Genomic DNA, 19,262 nt, shown 5'->3' with positions numbered 1-19,262 from the left:
AATATTAACAAGCTACATGTTTCTAGCTTTTTACAATTTACAGAGAGCTTTTGCATATATGATCTTAGTACCCCGATAGGTGGTAGGTATTCCCTTTCACAGAAGAGGAGACTGGGGTTAAAATAAAGAGAGGGAGTATCCTGTGTGTTAACTACAATATTCTGTCTGGCAGTTTATTCCATGTCCTTCTCATTTAAAAAAACTAGAAAATTTTAAGTTAAAAAAAAAATTCCTTTCTTTCTCAATGCAAATTTTGGTGGAACACTTTCTTCAACAGGCTATAGGTTTGAAGTTCTAAAGATTAGGTGTTTCTCCAAGAAGATGGTTTTCAAATAAAGCTATAATTGTTAAAAGTATATATTCTTGGATGATAACATATAATTTAAATAAATTAACTGAAGTTTTATTCAGAGTGAACTTAGAAAGACAATTCAGCAATTATTTTGTAATTAAAGCATTCCATTCTTAGAAAAATAAATCCAAGACCTGTTTTAAAACCTATACTGAGGTGGTCATTCTGTCCTGTTTAAGAAAAGCAAGTCTTCCCTAGAGGTTCTGGCAGCTTCTGCTTCCATCACTTGACTGTAGCCAGAAAATCTCAGCTCTGAGCCTGGCTCTACCAATAAATTACCCTCTGACAATGAACACATCATGATACTTCTGGGCCTCAGCCACATTATCTAGAAATGTTATGGGCTGACCCAGAAACTTATGATGGTCTTTTTGACAATAAAGGAGAGCTGTGAGGTGCACAGGCCTTGTAGACAGATATACTAGGTTCAAAGCCCAGTTCTGCCACTCCCCAACTGTGTGACCCTGGGCAAGTTATAACTATCTGTAAATTAAGACATAATGCTAGTAGCTATCCTTCACATGACACTTTTTAATTATCAAATGAAATAATTCATGTAAAGGGATTAATCTAACATATAACACATCAGCATGACAAATTGTAATGAAATTTTATGACTCAGGAATAGACTATAGGATCACAGAATATAAATAATGTATATGTTAAAGATATATTTACTTTTTCAAATATGTATAGCAAAACAATGAAAGATAGTACAAAGAAGAATCTGAACTGATTTCTGCCTTCAAGAAACTTGTCTAAGGACTTCCCTGGCAGTCCAGTGGTTAAGACTTCACCTTCCAATTCAAGGGGTGCAGGTCTGATACCTGGTCAGGAAGCTAAGATCACACATGCCTCAGGGCCAAAAAAACCAAAACATAAAACAGAAGCAATATTGTAATAAATTCAACAGATTTTTAAAATGGTCCACATTAAAAAAAAAAGAAAAAACTTATCCAGTGGAGGATCTAGGTAGTGATTTGAAAACTACTGATATACACTATATTTTAACCTAGTGTGGTTTCTTTTAAGCCATGGGTATTAGTTAGAGTCTTTATATACGCCAGTCTTAAAGAACAAAGCAAAACAGTAACTACTCCATGGCTGAAGTCAGGGTTTCCTATAAACAAGTTGAAGATAATTATTTTGGACCATTTACTGGACACAGTAAAACTGCAAACCAAGTTTAAAATACAGAGTTTAATCACCTTTTCCCAGATGCTAATGGCCTAAATGTTCAATAAAGTAACTTTTACTCAATAGAAAGATCATGATGTTGAGATATAAGGTTAACAATACTTCTTACACATTAGCAAATGACCAGGGCATGTTCATTTGGAAGAATGATAGGCAGCACTTGGGTCATTCTATATAAGCAGTCAAAGCATAGCAAGGTAACAGACCTCTCTGGAACTGAAAGAAAACGTTACTGCTAGGACTGCAGCATTCTCACCACCTTCGCTGGTCCCCAAGGAGCCTGAAGGCCTTTCCTGTTTAAACAGTCCACCTTTTATCTGCTTTTCCTACCCTTCTCTCCCATCTCATTCTGTTCCCTGACTTTTTCTGCACACAATTTTCCAGTGGAGGAAAAAAAAAATCTTCTATCACAATGCAGAAGCTAATGCTATTATCAGTATTTCTGTTTGAATTTTTTTTTTTTTTTTGGCATGCGGGATCTTCCCTGACTGAGGATCAAATCTGTGCCCCCTGCATTTGGCGTATGGAGTCTTCAGGGAAGTCCTGAAATTTTTTTTATAAAGAAAAAATTATAAATTGCAGTACAACTCCAAAAGTCACATGTGACTTTGATGGTCAATATACTGACCAAGAATATGAGAGCACGTCAAATGTTATAACATACAGGGGCAGAATGTGAACTTCTTTGCCTGATACAAAATAAGTCTTTGTTAATAGAAAAGTATTATATCATCAAAGCCAAAAATAGCATTATTTTCCTCATTAGCAGAACATTTAAGTGGAGAAAACATTAAAAAAAAAAGTTCAAAAGGAAAAAAGATTTAAGTTTGTTTTTTTTTTTTTAAAAAGGAGAGCTCTACAGTGGCACTTCCCAACATGAAATATACACACAGATCTCCTAGGGATCTTGTTAAAATGCAAATGCTCACTCAGTGGGTCTGGGGTGGAGTCTTCCTAACACATTATGATGTGTTACAGTGCTACCTGGGAAACCTACTCTGAGTGGTCAGAGCCTAAGACGATGCTGGTCTTACGGTAATAATGGCTCCTCTTGACACAGAGTTCTCTGTGTATCTGCAATTCATTCATTATTTGCACAAATGAAGAAGGGAGCATACAGACATCCTAAGTAAAAAATTTTCTACCTTCTATTTTCAGTCTTTCGGCCAGCTCTCTACATTGGGTGTACTTCTTCAAGGGCTCTGGAACAGCCCTGGCCAACAACTCCATGTCAACTTCCTCATACTTCAGAACATCAAGAGCTCTACAAACACAGAAAAGTTTCATTAACACAAGGGTCCATATCATATCAGGCAGATTAAGAACAAAATTCCTTGAAAGTAATACCAAATCTCAGAATAAACAATATCAATATATTTCTAATTTTCCCCAAGTACACTGAGCAAACAGCAGCATCTGTGACACAGCGGGACCTCCATGAGATCAGCATGTGATTCTCAGGCTGAATTCTGTCGAAAGTGTTTCTGCATCTACTGAGATTATCATATGGTGTTTATCTTTCAATTTGTTGATATGATGTATCACATTGATTGATTTGCGTATATTAAAGAATCTTTGCATCCCTGGGATAAACCTGACTTGATCATGGTGTATGATCTTTTTAATGTGTTGCTGAATTCTGTTAGAATTTTGTTGAGGATTTTTGCATCTATGTTTATCAGTAATAGTGGCCTGTAATTTTCTTTTTTTGTGATGTCTTTGTCTGCTTTTGTTATCTGGGTGATGGTGGCTTCATAGAATGAGTTTGGAAGTGTTCCTTCCTCTGCAATTTTTTGAAAGAGAGCATGTGATTCTCAACTCCTTTCCTTTATCAAGAGGGGTAAGTAGTTGGTAAAGTGGTACTGCAACAATCCATTTGTCCTCTGGAGCTTTCCTATTAGGACAGAATATCCTCTGAAAACAAGGGTGTGATTGAACTCCCTAAGAATTTACATCTAAGTCACATTAAGCCCATGTCCGTTGAATGCGCCATCCTTCTACACGCATGCTTAGAACCAACTAAAGGAGATCTGCTTGTTCCAAGACTGGAAAATACCCTGCAGTTTCCTTCTCATTTTGCTTGGTTCTCACAAGGTTTCACTGATCTGTACACTTTCCCTACAGTACACTTACTGCCTTAACTTTATTTTTATTTACTTTGCCCTTTCCCTCTTTCAATAGATTGCTTTTTTTATCAACTCTGTCCACCCAAAATCAATTAAACCAATTAATTTATTAAGTCAAAAGAAGGTCAAATCTGCCCATCCCAGCGTTCCAAGTCCCTTCAGGCCTCCCAGATGTGTTTATTTGTTTGTTTGTTTGTTTTTTACAGCTCATTCTATCACCACAGTCATGTGTCACACTCTCTGCAGAGGCCTGTCTCATCTCAGACAGTCTAGGAAAGGCCAGACACCTCTTCCCACAAGGAGCTGTCAACTTTGTTGTGCTCCACAAGATGAATTATGTCAATTAATTTCAGAAGTCTCATCAGATAAGCTGTTGATACAATGAAACCAAATAACCCTAAACTCCACAAGAAAAGGGGTTGTTCTTTCAGAAATTATAAAACCAAGACTTCCCTGGTTGCTCAGTGGTTAGGAATCACCTGCTAATGCAGGGAACATGGGTTTAATCCCTGGTCTGGGGAGATCCCACATGCTATGGGGCAACTGAGCCTGTGTGCCAGGACTACAGAGCTTACTCGCCTTGGAACTAGTGCTCTGAGACATGAGAAGCCATCACAACGAGAAGCCCATGCTCTGCAACTTGAGAGCAGCCCGCACCAGTCACAACCAGAGAAAGCCTGCAAGTAGCAATGAAGACCCAGGGTGGCCAAAAATAAAATAAAAAAATTACAGAACATACAGGAACACATCTAATGACCAACCAAAAAGAGAGGAATCTTAGAGGATGGTGACCTCAAAGAAAAGCCTATGACCATTTAACTTTTAAGAAGGTTTTAGGGTTCCCTGGTGGTCCAGTGTTAAAGTTAAGAATCTGCCTGCTAATGCAGGGGACGTAGGTTTGATCCCTGGTCTGGGAAGATCCCGCAGGCCGTGGGGCAACTAAGCCCATGAGCCACAACAACTGACCCAGCACTCTGGAGCCTACCAGCTGTGACTATTGAAGCCTGTGCTCATAGACAGGAGAAGCTGTTGCAATGAGAAGCCCTGGTACCACAGTGAAAAGCAGCTTCCGCTTGCTGCAACTAGAGAAAGCCCACAGGCAGCAGTGAAGACCCAGAGCAGCCAAAAATAAATACATCTTTTAAAAGGCTTTTAAACAATTTGTTTAGAAGGCTTGGAGCTATTTGCAGGTCCAAACTTCAAGACCAGCTTTGAATGAAGCCTAAGCCTCAGAGTACAGAGGGCTGCCACTGAAGGACAAGTTAGCACGCTTCTGCAGAACACGAGAGACAGTTTCTGCACTACCTGACACATCAGTGCGTCTCCCTATGATCCTAACAGGAAATGTGTGCGCGCATGCTCTGTGGATCTGTTCTGTCAAAACGGTAGCTCAAAGTCCAGTCCTACCCCTCAGTGCCTGGCGCACAGCTTGCTATGTGTGCGGCAGACACAATACATGTCCTTGGACCAATTTTCTATCTTTCTAGCTTTATATATCTAGGAATTGATCAAGTGAGTTCTTTCAGGGAGGCTCAACACTACACTATAAATATTCTACCAAAATCAAACAGGAGGATGAGGTCCCTGTTTCCTTCTGAAAGGAAAGACACCTGAAATTAACAAGAAAAGCATTTGGTCAAATTACTGTTTTAAAAAAAGTTACCTTAACAAAATGGGTACTCTTAGGATTAGGTAAAAATATAAAGCCGACAGCCCCCTCCTTTTTCATATTTTTATTCATCAATTAGCATTCTAAACTGTGTTGAAAACAATCACTTCCCTTGCTCTCACTATGACCTCAATCCACATGAGTCACATTGAATGAAAATTCTAATTATATAAAATCTAACACAGTGCAATATTTGACCTAAATGAAGCATAATGCTATAAATTCTTCTGCAAAGCTTGAAATAATAATAAACCCTCTTAAATTTAAACAAATATCTGGAAAACAGAGTGAAATATAAAACTATGCTTATACTACTACCATCTCCCAGTACCACTTAACTGGTACACAAATAAATCTGCCACCCTTATCTGTGAACCAAGCTGTCTTTCCTATAAATGAGACCCCCTGGTTTGGGTGACAACCATGCAGATTCTTTATTATTTATTGTTGCTAAGGCACTTCAGTCATGTCTGACTCTTTACTACCCTATGGACTGTAGCCTGCCAGGCTCCTGTGTCTGTGGGATTCTCCAGGCAAGAATACTGAAGTGGGTTGCCATGTCCTTTTCCAGGGGATCTTCCTGACCTAGGGATCGAACCCACATCTCTTAGGTCTCCTGCATTGGCAGGTGGGTTCTGTACCACTAGCGCCACCTGGGAAGCCGATTATTTACCATTACTATAATTAAAAACCTGCTTATTCTCCTCTTCAGTGATGCCAGTGCTTTGGGAAATTCTCATGAAAATGAAAATTTGGGAACACAAGTTGTAAACAAAAAACACTGTGATGAGATGAAAGTCAAAGACATGTTATGCCTGGCTGTTAGTTAAAAAGAGAGAGAGCACTTAGAGAGATTGTGGATGATAAAAAGTGGCATTAAAATGAATATACCATTAAATCTACAAATTTCCTCACAAGCAAAACAAGGACTGAGAAAAAGAAAACTATAAACAAAAAACATACTGGAGACACAGCAGCAAGATCAAGTCAGCATGTGTGCTTCTAAAATACAATGATTGTAGGTTTATACCTTCTAAACCCACCCTCCAACCCCCGCTCCCCACGTTAGCTTACATTTTTTAAATGGGAAAAATCAGTGGTGACTGATGTAAATTTTGAATTACATGAGGTTTTCAGAAATGTATCTCTGAATCAAGAAAGATCTCTATTAGTGTCCTTTAGAGTCCATACAACCAGAATGGTAAAAATAAGGACAAAAAAACTCCTAAAATGTAGTAAGGGAGTCTTCAAGAATTGGTAACACTGCTTAATCAAAGTTTCCCTGCTATGGCTCATAGGCAAGATGAGACCATTCCAATTGTTCAATGCCTAAAAAAGAAAGCAGATGCTATTTCTTGGTTTATGCCCGCTAGATCTTAGGAAAGGCAGAACTCAATGGGAGCCACAGAGAAATAAAATAAAGAATAATTTAGAATCATATATATTGTCATTCGTGAGTAAGGAGATTATCTCTAAAGAATTTTGAAAAGAAGCAAACATAAGAGCTGCGTTCGTTTAAAATGTGTAGGTAGGGAATCTATGGTAGTATCTCTCTGAGATGACTCCATTTTTCTACAAAAAGAAAGTTTATACAAAAAATGCATACCTGAGAGGCAGACTTTTACCACTACTTATAGAAGACTCTGGAATTAAGTTTTTCCATTTAGTACTTAAAAACTCAATGGATTTTAGCATAGAAATGCCTTCTTCTAAAGAAGACTTCATCCAAGAAGCTCTTTCATATCGTTGTTGGGACACACAACCAGCTTCCTTGTACCCTAGAAGGGGGAGGGGGAGATTATAATGAAAGAGGTCTTAAAGGAGAGAAAGTCTGGTTGCAGGACTCAGTGTAAGAGTTACCTCGGAATGTGAGCCTGCTGTCGGCGTTATCAGGACGCAGTGACAAACGGAACTCGGCTCGGCTGGTAAACATGCGGTATGGTTCGTTGGTGCCCAGTGTGGTGAGGTCATCAATCAAGACTCCTATGTAACCTTCTGTTCGGCTAATGACAAAAGGAGGCTTGTGTCTGACCCGAAGACTTGCATTGATTCCAGCTATCACACCCTACAAGAGGACTGAAATGTTTAAAAGGCCATTATGAACTGAACAAAGAGCTATCCTATTCAGACACTACCTGGAAAAAATGGTTCAGGCGGTAAGGAAGCAGGCCTGCCCAGAAGGGACAAAACAGAGACAGAAAATGTGGTTCATATTCACAAACAGAATATGGGTAATATACCACTTTAGAATGCTATAATTCATTGTTTTCAAAAATATCTAATATTCTTGATAAACCAGGTGGCTAATCTTTAAAAAAAAAAAAAATCCACTTGAAAGACTTTTTTAGCCTTTGCCCATTTACAAGTAAAAATAACATAACTTTCTGTTTAAAAAGGAGTAATAACAGGGTAATTTTCAATAAAGTTAGGTTAGGTTAAAAGAACTAACTTTTCTTTTTTTAAATTTCAGAAGCAATACAAAAATCTAATCAAAATATGCAACTGGATCTAGGAGCTCAGAAAAGAGTAACAAAGACACAGTGTTTAAAAAATCTTGTTGTATACAGAAGCCACCCCCACAGTTCCTGAAATAGAAGTCAGTTTGCTATTACAGTTATGAGTTGTATCTAAGCTCTATATAGCAATCATGACAGATGTCAAGAGGAGGAACACCAGTTAAATAGTCCTTTTCTGTTTATAGTAACATTTGAACCACTTCTTACTTGAGCTGCAGCTTCCTCGTAACCAGTAGTGCCATTTATCTGTCCAGCAAAGAAGAGCCGCTGCACCAAATGAGTCTCGAGAGAAGGAGAGATCTGCCGGGGGTCCATGTAATCATACTGAACACCGTAGCCTGGCCAAAGAACAGATGGTACAAAATAAGCAAAAACAGCGCTGGGTTTGCCTCAAGCAGAGATGCAAAGATTATCATTAAATGCTCTTCAAATGTGAAGACTATTTTATAAATAAACGTGCAGATGCTGGGTTTTGTCTTCTGGGGCTCTAAGCACCATGACTGTAGCTTCAATTTTCCGCTGTCTGCTAAGCAATACTGAGCTCAGACCAAAGGGCAGCTGGCAGTCTCTTTACCTGGCTGAATCATTTTAGCGTTCTCCAAGCCTCTGATGCATGTGATCATCTTCTCCTGTAATTCAGCTGGCAGTGTCACAGATAACCCTTGGGGGTAGATGAGGTCAGAATCCATTCCTTCAGGTTCCAACCAAACTTGATGTACACGGTTTGGAAAACGCAAGACCTTTGATTCAATGGAGGGACAGTATCTAGAATAAGACATTGGAATTTAAAAATGCAATTAAACAAAAGAGGGTTGACAATCCTTACTGTAATTAAGCACTGGTATTTTGTCCTTACCGGGGTCCTCTTGTAGTTTCCTTAACGTGACAGTTAAGGTGAAGGTTCTCAAGGACAATCTCATCCACTCGAGGGTTAGTGTGAGTCAAGTAACATGGCAGCTGATCTTCTGGCTAAAACATGGGAACTCGTCAAAATACTGTTTTGCTTCTCTATTAGTTTGCCTCTAATTCAAATAAATTCCACACATGATATAAACTTACTTGTATAGACATCAAATCTATGCACAAAGCCAAATACTAATGGTGAAGTATGTTTGTGAAAAACAACCCCAAAGATGAACGTAAATTGACACAAGCCTCCAGATCAACAGTTCATAGGAAATACTGATGATGCAGGAACATGTTTAAGGCACCAGGCAGTGAAATCAGACAAATCTACAAATCTAGAATGTAGGAAATTCCAGAAGAGAAATGTCTCAGTTTCTTCCCCATGTAGATGTAAAAGAGGCTCCCCTGGTAGCTCAACTAGTAAAGAATCCACCTGCAGTGCAGGAGACCCTGGTTCGATTCCTGGGTCAGGAAAATCTCCTGGAGGAGGGCATGGCAAACCCACTCCAGTATTCTTGCCAGGAGAAGCCCCATGGACACAGGAGCCTGGCATGCTACAGTCCACGGGGTTGCAAAGAGTTAGACACAACTGAGCGACTAAGCACAGCACAGCACAGCACACAGATGTAAAAAAGAGAGGAACTATTATAAGATATGTAATGTATGAACCTCATTTGGTTCTTGGTTCAAATAAAACAACTATAAAATACTTGGAATGCACTTGGAACATTGTAGTTCAACTATACTTCAATAATATATCTATATTTAATACTAAGGAAAATTGAGCACTGAGTATCAGATGATATTAATAAATTATGTTTTGCTATATGTGTTAACAGTATTATGGTTGAGTTTTACAAAATCCTTATTTGTTAAAGACATGTACCAAGGTATTTCTGGATGAAATGATGTCTGAGACTTATTTTAAAACTAAGTAAGACAAAGTGTTGAGGAAAGATAAGAATGTCAAAAGAGGGAATTCCCTGATGGTTTAGTGGTTAGGATTCCACACTTTCACTGTAGGAGGCATGGATTCAATCCCTGGTCGGGGAACTAAGTTCCCACAAGCTGTGCAGCATGGCCAAATAAATAAATTAATAGCCACTCATCAGGGTAACACTCACCAGAAATTAGGAGCGTCAACTACTAGCCCTTGATTCTAAACACACAATATATAGCTTGCTTTTTTTTTTAATTACAAGGATAGGTAAAAGTAGCCTATATCTTCAAAAGTATCAGTATTATTAAGACTGAGGAATTATTCCAGATTAAGAAGAAATGACAATTAAATGCAATATATGATCCTAGGTTGGAAAAAGAACGTTGGGACAAAAAAATGTATTGGGGTGGTCAGAAAACTCTATGAATTTTATTTTCGATAACAGCACTGTGTCAATGTTAAAGTCCCCAAATTTCATCACTGCATTGAGGTTATATGAGGATGTCTTTGGGCTTAGCTGAGATGCAGACTGAGGTATTTAGAGGTAAAGGGTCATGATCTCTGCAACTTTTAAATGTTTTGGGAAAAGAAAAAAGAATAAAAATAAATGTGTATGTTACTGTTCTATATGTTAAATATATGTATCTATGTCTATATATATGGAGAGGGCAAGTAACAGTCCTACAACTTTTCTGAAATTATTACAAAAAGTTTAAATAGGTAAAGTTATCAAATCAATGAAATTTAAGAATTTATGGGATTTTGGGAGGGAGGTGGAGGGAGGGTCGGGATGGGGAATACATGTACACCCATGGCTGATTCACGTGAATGTATGGCAAAAACCACCACCACTTAAAAGAATTTGTGAGGAAATACCCAAGTAGCCAAATCAGCTACTCCTTTTAAAGAACACATTTTTGTGCCCTAATTAATAGTGATGAAAAATGAATACCAAAAAAGTCTATATTCCCTATTTAAGGCCAGATTTTCATAAATTATCTCACCTTAATCCACACTGTCTGATTGATAAAGCTGAAAGGTATGGATGGATTATCTGGTGTCTGCTTGTTTAGAATGCTGAAATTAACGGATTCTTTGGCGATTCGGGGCGGAGTCCCAGTCTTCAATCTTCCCACCACAAACCCCAACTTCTCCAGGGTCTGAGCCAACCCTACGGCAGGCTGATCCCCTAAACGTCCTGCTGGATGCATTTCCAATCCGATTACAATCATGCCTCTCAGGAATGTCCCAGTAGTCAGAACCACACTCTCTGCATACACTTTACTTCCATCGGCTAAAGGACAAGAAAGAGAACAAAACTCATGTCCTAATTGTCACCATGGGTCAAATTAGAATGTTACGCTTTTGTAGGAGAACTACAGAAAAATTTGTCTTTAGAAACCTGAAAAAGATTTTAAATCAGTAAGAAGGCTACATGTCCTCAATCTGAAGAATGCAGGAAAGCTGAGACGGAGAGCATAATGTATTATCACAGATACACATGTTCCTAAAGTCTTGTCAGCACTGAATAGCTGGTCTCAGTTAATTTTTAAAATTAATTAAATTTAGACTTCTAGTTAAATTTAACAGATCCCACCTCACATGATTTCTTCTCCTTCTTAAAATTCCAAAAGAAAATAAAGGAGCAAAAAAGATATGAAACCATGAGAACCACAAGAATGGAAAAGAATTTGTCAAAAGATGAAAAATTTCAAATATTTTTGAAAGATAGAAAGTGGTTGGGGGGGATGGATAAATCAGGAATTTGGGATTAATTTATACACACCACAATAAATAAAATAGTCAACAAGGACCTACTATATAACACAAGGAACTCTACTCAATATTCTATAATAACCTACAGTAGAAAAGAACCTGAGAAAAGAATGGATATATACATTATATACGTTTAACTGAATTGCTTTGCTGTACACCTGAAACTAACACAATATTGTAAATCAACTATACTCTACATAAAATAAAAAATTTTTTTGAAGTGGTTGGAAGAGTGATAACTGATTGAGCAGAGGGTAGAATGCTATAACTCAAGAACCTGAAGAGAACATACAGATGACAGTGAAGTACTCTGCCCTGCAGCGACACAGAAACGGGAGGACTGAGTGTGAAAAATGTGGGAATGCAGCTGGGGGCTGAAGAGGAGAAAGAGCTGAAAACCACATATAAAGGCTTGTCTACAGATGGATCTACCATACAAGAAAATGTGGGTTAATTCTTTGGGTAATAGAGAGTTACTGTTAATGGGTACAGTATTTCAACTAAATTTCCAAAGTTCTAGAAATGGAGAGTGGTGACAGCTGCACATCACTGTGGGGGTACTTGAGGGCGTGGAACTGTATACTTAGAAATGGCTACAGTGGCAAACTTTATGCTATATACATTTTACTACAATAAAAACCCGATTATTAATAAGCTATAATGGAGAAGACTGAAAAAGAATATATCACTTCACTGTACATCTGAAACACTGTAAATCAACTACACTTCAGTAAAAAAAAGTTAATTAAAAATTGTATTGTTGGGCCCATAAAATATAGACAGGGTCCAAGAAATAGCGTTTGAAGATACTAATTTAAGTAACAAGTAAAAATAATTAAAAAGCATAAAGGGCTACCTTAATAAAAACAATATAATCATCAAGTCTGGCGAGGAAAGGAGGCAGAGAGAAAAGGAAATGAAAATAAAAGTAGTAACTGTTCAACATAGGGAAGTCAGGAAACACTGACAGAAGAAAGGGAAGATGGGGTGTATTATACAAAATCATAGTTACTAAGGTAATCACAGAACAAAAGCCATGAACTTATAAGAAAGAAACATAGCTCCTAAAAGGCAAAGCAAACACAGATTAAGTGGTTAAAAAAAAAGTATAGCAGAGTGTGTACAATATGTTACTACTGTGTGTGGGGGTGGAATATATATACCTCTGCATGAAGTCAAGGATAAAATCACAGACAGAAAGACCACGCCAGTGCCTAGGAATGCTCCTGAAGAAGGAAACCGGCTGCCTGGAGCACAAGATGAGAGAGAGACCACCTTTTCACTCTGCCTTCTTTCATCCCCTTTAAACTGTTGATGATGCAAAAGGAACATTTAAGTTTTTAAATACCTGGATTGAGTTCTTGACTGTGATATTTTCTAGCTGTGGGACTTGGGGAAACTACTTGAACTTTAGGAAAGTTGGCATTCTAATCTATAAAAAAGATATGCCTACATCATAAATATACTTATATGGAATTTTAAAAATTCAGGTGGAATATAGAGCAAATTGAAAATTTTTTCAGATCCCTGGCTTTAATTGTCTGTGGTAAATGGCAATTTATTTTTTCGTAAAAAAATTTTTTTAGGCATTAGCTGGCTGCAGCTACCATGTTTTTTTACTATTAATGTTGCAGTTATTTATTAAGTAATTAAGTATAATTATTTATTAAATATTTTATTGTAATCTGTTAAATCCTTACTATATGCCAGCCTCAACATTAAGTCACATTTTTCACATTTCGTGAAATATACATTACTCTCCCAATTTTGTAGATGAAGAAACTGAAACCCAAAGCTAAGTCTGAACACTAGTCTAATTCCAAAGCACCTTCTCCAGTCAATGTATTTTCTTTTTACTCTTTGAGTCCACCAAATTCCTCACAGTAAAGTTTGAGCAGTATCTTTCTGCTTTTCTTCATTTTGTCTTTCCTTTTCCTTTTAATCAGAGGATAACTGCTTTACAAAGTTGTGTTGGTTTCTGCCGTAGAACAACTATATGAATCAGCCAGACGTACACATGTCCCCTCCCTCTTGAACCTTCCCTCCGACTCCCCACCGATTCCACCCCTCTAGGTTGTCAGAGCCCTGGATTGAGCTCCCTGTATTATACAGCAACTTCCCACTTGCTATCTATTCTACACCTGGTTTTGTATACATTTTAATGCTCCTCTCTCAGTTCGTCCCACCCTCTTCTTCCCCCACTGGGTCCACAAGTCTGTTCTCTATGTCTGTGTCTCTACTGCTGTGCTGCAAATAGGTCCATCAGTATCATTTTTCTATATTCCATATTGTGCGTTAATATACAATATTTGTTTTTCTCTTTCTGACTTATTTCACTCGTTTAACAGGCTCTAGGTTCATCCACCTCATTAGAACTGACTCAAATTCATTCCTTTTATGGCTGGGTAATATTCCACTGTGTATATGTACCACACTCTTTTTTTCCATTCATCTGTCGGTGGACATCTAGGATGCTTCTGTGTCCTGGCTATTGTAAATAGTGCTGCAATGAACATTGGGGTACATGTGTCTTTTTGAATCATGAAGTTTTCTCAGGGTATATGCCCAGTAGTGGGACTGCTGCATCGTATGCCTACCACAGTATTTGATTATTGTTTTTACTTGTAACACCGGATATGTTCAATGCCTATGTGGGATGTAAGTTATAGGTAATATATTTGTTATGATAGCACTCTCAATGTAAGTAATTCCTTATCCAACTGACACACTTTCTTGACTAATAACTCTAATTTTCCTTGGGTGAAATATACCAATTAAAAATATTTATCTTCTCACACCAATTTGAGGCCATAGAAGGCCATTAGGATGAAGTTTTGGTCAATGGACTTCAAGAAGATGCTGGGCTAGACGTCTATTAATAGGAAAGTGGAAATCCTGTTTAAAAGGAAATGCACCTTGTTTGCTCTGTCTGTATTTGGTCTTTACCCTTTCCCTCTTTTTCCTTTTCTTTCTGATAATGGATACCTGGATATGTGACTTTGGTCTTGTGAACACTGGGATGAAAGCTACAGCCAAAGGTGACAGAGCAGGACAATGGAAGGGCATGGGTGTCTGCTGACATGGCTAGGACTTCCAGGTGCATTGTCTACCCATGTCCTTCTTATCGTGTAAGACAAATACACTCAATTATTTCTAAGTAAGAAAATTAATATGTATATCCCATTCTAAAAAATGTCTATAATAAAATTTAAACAGGGAAAATAAGTTAATAAGTATTTTAAATGATGAATTTTTTATGGCTGATTTGAGATGTTGTATGGCAGAAACCAATAAAACATTGTAAAGCAATTATCCTCCAATTAAAAAAAAAAAAGGATAAATTTCTCCAGTGCAGCCCCTCCTACCACTTTGTTCCTAGAAAGCTAACAGTCCAGTCCTCTGGCAGAAGACTGATTCTTCTCTTTAGGACTAACAGACATAGATGTTTGGGAATTCCCCAACAAAAAGGCCAGTTCAATCCCTAATCATCAGACTGTACAGAGTCAGTCAAGCCATAAAATAACTATGCACACACAAATCTTCCAATTAGTGTTTGCAGTGAAGGCTAAAAGAGCTAAAGTGGTTAAGTCTTTAAAGGAAGAAAACAGAGATAAATTGCTTTTCCATTCTTCTGTAAAAAATATGTGCATGTGCAATTTTATTTAAAAAATTAATATGTAACTCAAGTAAAAACATACATAATAATCTTGTAAAATATAAATTTAAAATGTTTAAAGTCAGAACTAAGAAAAATAAAAATTACCACAGAAATACCAAGAGAAAAATACATAATTTTGCAGGCTATAGAGTCCCAAAATAAGATGGTACAGAAGGTGAGCTTCATGGTAAAAATAAAATGAGGAATAGGATTTTTTCTATACAGTTTCCCTCATACTTGAGCAGAAAACACAACAATTTCCTAGAATAAGCAAAACATCTCCATACACTACTCAGGATAAAATTTTCACATGGAGTTTGATACTGTTACTATTATCTGTAAGCAGTACATACCCAAAACAACACCACTGACACGGTATTTCCCAGTGTGCTCAGGCTCTGGTTCTGTAAGAATGAGATCTTCTACAGCTCCCTCCTGAACAGTAAGCAGCGGTGTATTTAGGATTTCTTTCTAGCAAAAGAGAATGCAAGTTGAAAATAACTTGTTAAAAATAACTTGCATGTTAAATAATCACTACAATCCTTCCTGTTTTCATGCCCTGTTCTTACCTGCATGTTCTGCTTATAAAGCTTCCTATCAATTTGAGCTCTCAGACCCCAAACAGCTGGTCCCTTGCGCCGGTTTAATACTTTGTAATGTATACCAGACTGGTCACAGATTCGAGAACACAGGCCATCCAAGGCATCGACTTCCCTCATTAAATGCCCCTTTCCAATGCCACCAAAGGAAGGATTACAGGACATCTGACCTAAAGAGAACAGACATAAACAAAATAAATATACGAGCATCTTGCACACAGTGCGTGCTTGATAGGAAAATGTCTGTACAAGCGACTAGAATCATGTGATTAAAAATAAAAAATGATGCAAACACTAAAACTGCTGAAGTCCCAATGGGATGCAAGAGTTATTCAGGGCATCGTGGAAGACAAACAACTGCTGGACGTTTCTTTTGAATCTTTCTCTTATACATATTTTTAGCACTTCATTACGCTGCCTCTTCCTTTACAATGTGATTTTGAAAACCTTACCTCGTGAAACCTTCCTAAATCAAGCATAATTTAATAAATTTCTTTGTACTGGTTCACAGTTATAATTAATTATGTCTTCCATAAAGGCCATCTGCTGATCCTGTGACCAGCATTAAGGCCTCCAAAAGTTTTCACGGTCTCCAGAGGGAGGCTGAATAGTGCTGTCCTTATGAGCATGGGTTAGGAGCAAGGCAGAGTTCTGGTTCAGCTCCTATATTCACCACTTAGAAGCTCTAGGTGATCTTGGTAAGTTGTCTAATATTCTGTATCTCAGTGTCCCTACTGTAAAAACAGGGATGACAACTTCGTAGATTATCTTCCTCCTTCCTTTGATATAGAACCACTGTTTATTTAGGTAAACACTCTTCCTGATGAGGCTTTGTGCTTGGGGAGTGTGACCTACACTATTTTAGGGATAAATCTTTATTGATCTAAAGTAATCCTGTTCCTACTTGCCAGTGAGTGGTTTAGTGTTAAAAGACTTTTCTCTTTCGTCATGAATGGCAAACAAGAGTTTGTCAAAAAGCACAAAAAGGACAATTCCTGCATTCTGTATTCCTATGGAAGTTTAACCTTCTAAGTCAAAGCTATCTTTCTGAGAACAAGCAGAAATACTTCATACTCCATGACATCAAAGTACCTTAAAAAAAATGAGACTTTGATTTTAAGATAGAACTGTCATTCATTAAGCTCATTTATAAGAGTTATTACATATCTCTGAAATTCATTTATTTAAAAAGATAACATAGGTCACATTGTATTGGTATAAAAATATAAATACATGTTTTGATGGGAATTCCTTTATCCTTGACAAAGCTACACCACTTATAGTATTATCTTATCATCTTAGTTCAATAATACTTTTTTGTTCATTCAACTTTTAAAATTATTATTATTGAAATGCAGTACCTGGTTTTTACTTGGTAATCACATAGCCTCTATCCAAAAGAATCGCTGTTAACAAAAGTATATATTTCTCCACAGTTATAAACTGAATGGTTATTTCTAAACAGTATTTCAGTACAGAAAGCATAGTTAACATTTCAATTACAGTTCCCTCGTAAGCAAAATGCACAAGGAAAGACACAGGCATGCATAATTTACAAGATAGTGTCCTAGCTGGCATCTATGATGATGCCACAGAGGGGTCTTGCTTTAAATTATGGCCGTCCAACCACTGCTTGTGAAGTGCCAAAAAGCACAGTCGGGTCCTGACCATAAAATTGGGGAATAAACATTCAGTATGAATATAAAATACAATTTAAAAAGTAGCCTCGTTCTTCAAAAGGGTTCCACAAAATCTCGAGAAAAACACAATGGGTATTTAATAAACGAGCACTAATAACGCTGATTCACTCTAACCGAAGCAACAAGCTAGTAAAGGGCAAAAGGCAAAATTGAAATAAAGTATCACCAGTATTCTTAAGAGTTTGCTCTTTTCTCAAGGCACCTCTCCCTCAACCCTCCTCCAACTAATTATTTCTGTCAATAGCAGCACAATTCGTGGTCCACAGAATAGCCGAAACCAGAGTTCTGGCCCGGTCCCGCTTGATCTGCGAAACACACATCAGGCTAAAACGACATTCGGTAGGATTCTCACCAGAGTAACTGGAGGAAAAGGCACTGGGAAGGGGAGAAGGAGGACCCTGGCAGCGTGCGTCTCTCTGCAAGCCTCACACCGCGCCACTCACCGATGGTGTCCACTCGGTGCGTGAGCAGCAGAGTCCGGGAGCCGCATCGAGCTGCGGCGGCAGCGGCTTCGGTCCCTGCGTGTCCTCCGCCGATGACCACTACGTCGAAGTGCGGAGTCCAGGGCGCCGCGCTGTCACCGCCGAACCGGACCGACGCAAGGTGCTGTTTGGTGAGGCAAGCCGCGACCCGGCGGCCACAGCCTCGGATACAGAACATTGCTGGAGAAAGGCAGTCTGTTAATTCGGATCCTGACACTAGCGAGGGGAAAACACTTAGGAGAGAAAGCCTTCAGGAAGCAGCCATCTTGCTATTATGTCACAGCGTCACGTCTACGTCCAGCGTCGCCGCTGATTGGCAGTTTGGCGCGACTTTCCTGGCGAAGCGCGTTGCAGTGTGTGCACGTGGATTGGTGCGTGTGTACCTCGTTTCTTGCCTGGCGGAGGCTGTTGGATTACCTATGGTTGGAGAAGGGGACGACGAAGGATGAGATGGTTGGATGGCAACACCAACTCAACGGACATGGGTTTGGGTGGACTCAGGGATTTGGTGATGGACAGGGAGGCCTGGCGTGCTGCGGTTCATGGGGTCGCAGAGTCGGACACGACTGAGCGACTGAACTGAACCCCGTTTCTTCCTGGCGGAGGCTGTTGGATTACCTATGGTTCTGGATTTGGGGGCGGGGGGGCGGGGGGCGGCACTTCTACTCAGTCATCTTTTGTCCTTTTAAGCGAATTGCTGCCCTAATCACTAGGTGACTGCCTACAAACAATAATTTAGGTCCCTTTGCTTTACATGAGTCTTTGAAATTTGTGGTGCAGCCATCACCTTGCCTCTGTTTATGAAGATTGGGATAGATTCCAGAGATATTCAGATGTATTTGTGGATGAAAGGTTCATGAAGCCTAGTTAGAAGAACTGAAGGGTTGAAGGTTAAATGTCCAGCCTTAGGGAACTGATAGTTTTAAAACCTCTTTGTGGTCAGGTACATCCCCTGCTCTGTGTGCATGCCCTAGTTAGCCAGTGTCTACCTCACCTACACCCTACTCACATGACTGACCTTCCTACATACTCTTGCCCCAGGCCTTAGCTGGTGACCGCTAAGCAAAGGGCTAATGAGAGGGTCATGTCCCAGTTACTTCACCATGTAACTGCTAACCTCTCCCTTCCACTGGGAGCGAATTCTGCTGCTGTGGTCTGTCCCCCCTCCAAGGTACGCAGTGGGGTGTCTCTTGAGGACCTTGCTGCAGACAAGCAAGCACTCCTGTCCCTTAAACCATTGACGTCTCTGTGCTGACTCCAAGATGTTTCTTCAGTTTTGAAGCTGTGCAAACACACCCTGGTTAGGGGGAGGAGGGTAGTGTGCAACCCAACACCTTCCTT

The 19,262-nt window shown here is 38.9% G+C and overlaps 1 protein-coding gene across 3 annotated transcripts in view; it reads right to left on the bottom strand.

The window, feature by feature from the left end:
• MTO1 (mitochondrial tRNA translation optimization 1) overlaps positions 1-18,435 on the bottom strand; it is a 30,329-nt gene extending 11,894 nt beyond the window's left edge. The window contains exons 1-10 of one of the 3 annotated variants that reach the window (XM_061427220.1): positions 17,883-18,435; positions 15,710-15,909; positions 15,494-15,611; positions 10,711-11,000; positions 8,717-8,829; positions 8,435-8,625; positions 8,068-8,198; positions 7,205-7,409; positions 6,951-7,122; positions 2,695-2,813 (exon numbers count right to left, since the gene is read on the bottom strand). In XM_061427220.1, the coding sequence (XP_061283204.1) occupies positions 2,695-2,813; positions 6,951-7,122; positions 7,205-7,409; positions 8,068-8,198; positions 8,435-8,625; positions 8,717-8,829; positions 10,711-11,000; positions 15,494-15,611; positions 15,710-15,909; positions 17,883-18,099 (1,756 nt within the window). In that variant the 5' untranslated portion in view covers positions 18,100-18,435. Of the gene's footprint in view, positions 1-2,694; positions 2,814-6,950; positions 7,123-7,204; positions 7,410-8,067; positions 8,199-8,434; positions 8,626-8,716; positions 8,830-10,710; positions 11,001-15,493; positions 15,612-15,709; positions 15,910-17,791 lie in introns of all 3 variants that reach the window. The other 2 variants (XM_061427219.1, XM_061427222.1) reach the window with 2 other exon arrangements.
• Positions 18,436-19,262: the final 827 nt, after the last annotated feature.

This window comes from Bos javanicus, chromosome 9 (genome assembly GCF_032452875.1).
Source record: "Bos javanicus breed banteng chromosome 9, ARS-OSU_banteng_1.0, whole genome shotgun sequence".
NCBI lineage: Eukaryota > Metazoa > Chordata > Mammalia > Artiodactyla > Bovidae > Bos > Bos javanicus.
The sequence above is the reverse complement of the archived record's forward strand: the minus strand, read 5'-3'. Positions and strand labels throughout refer to the sequence as shown.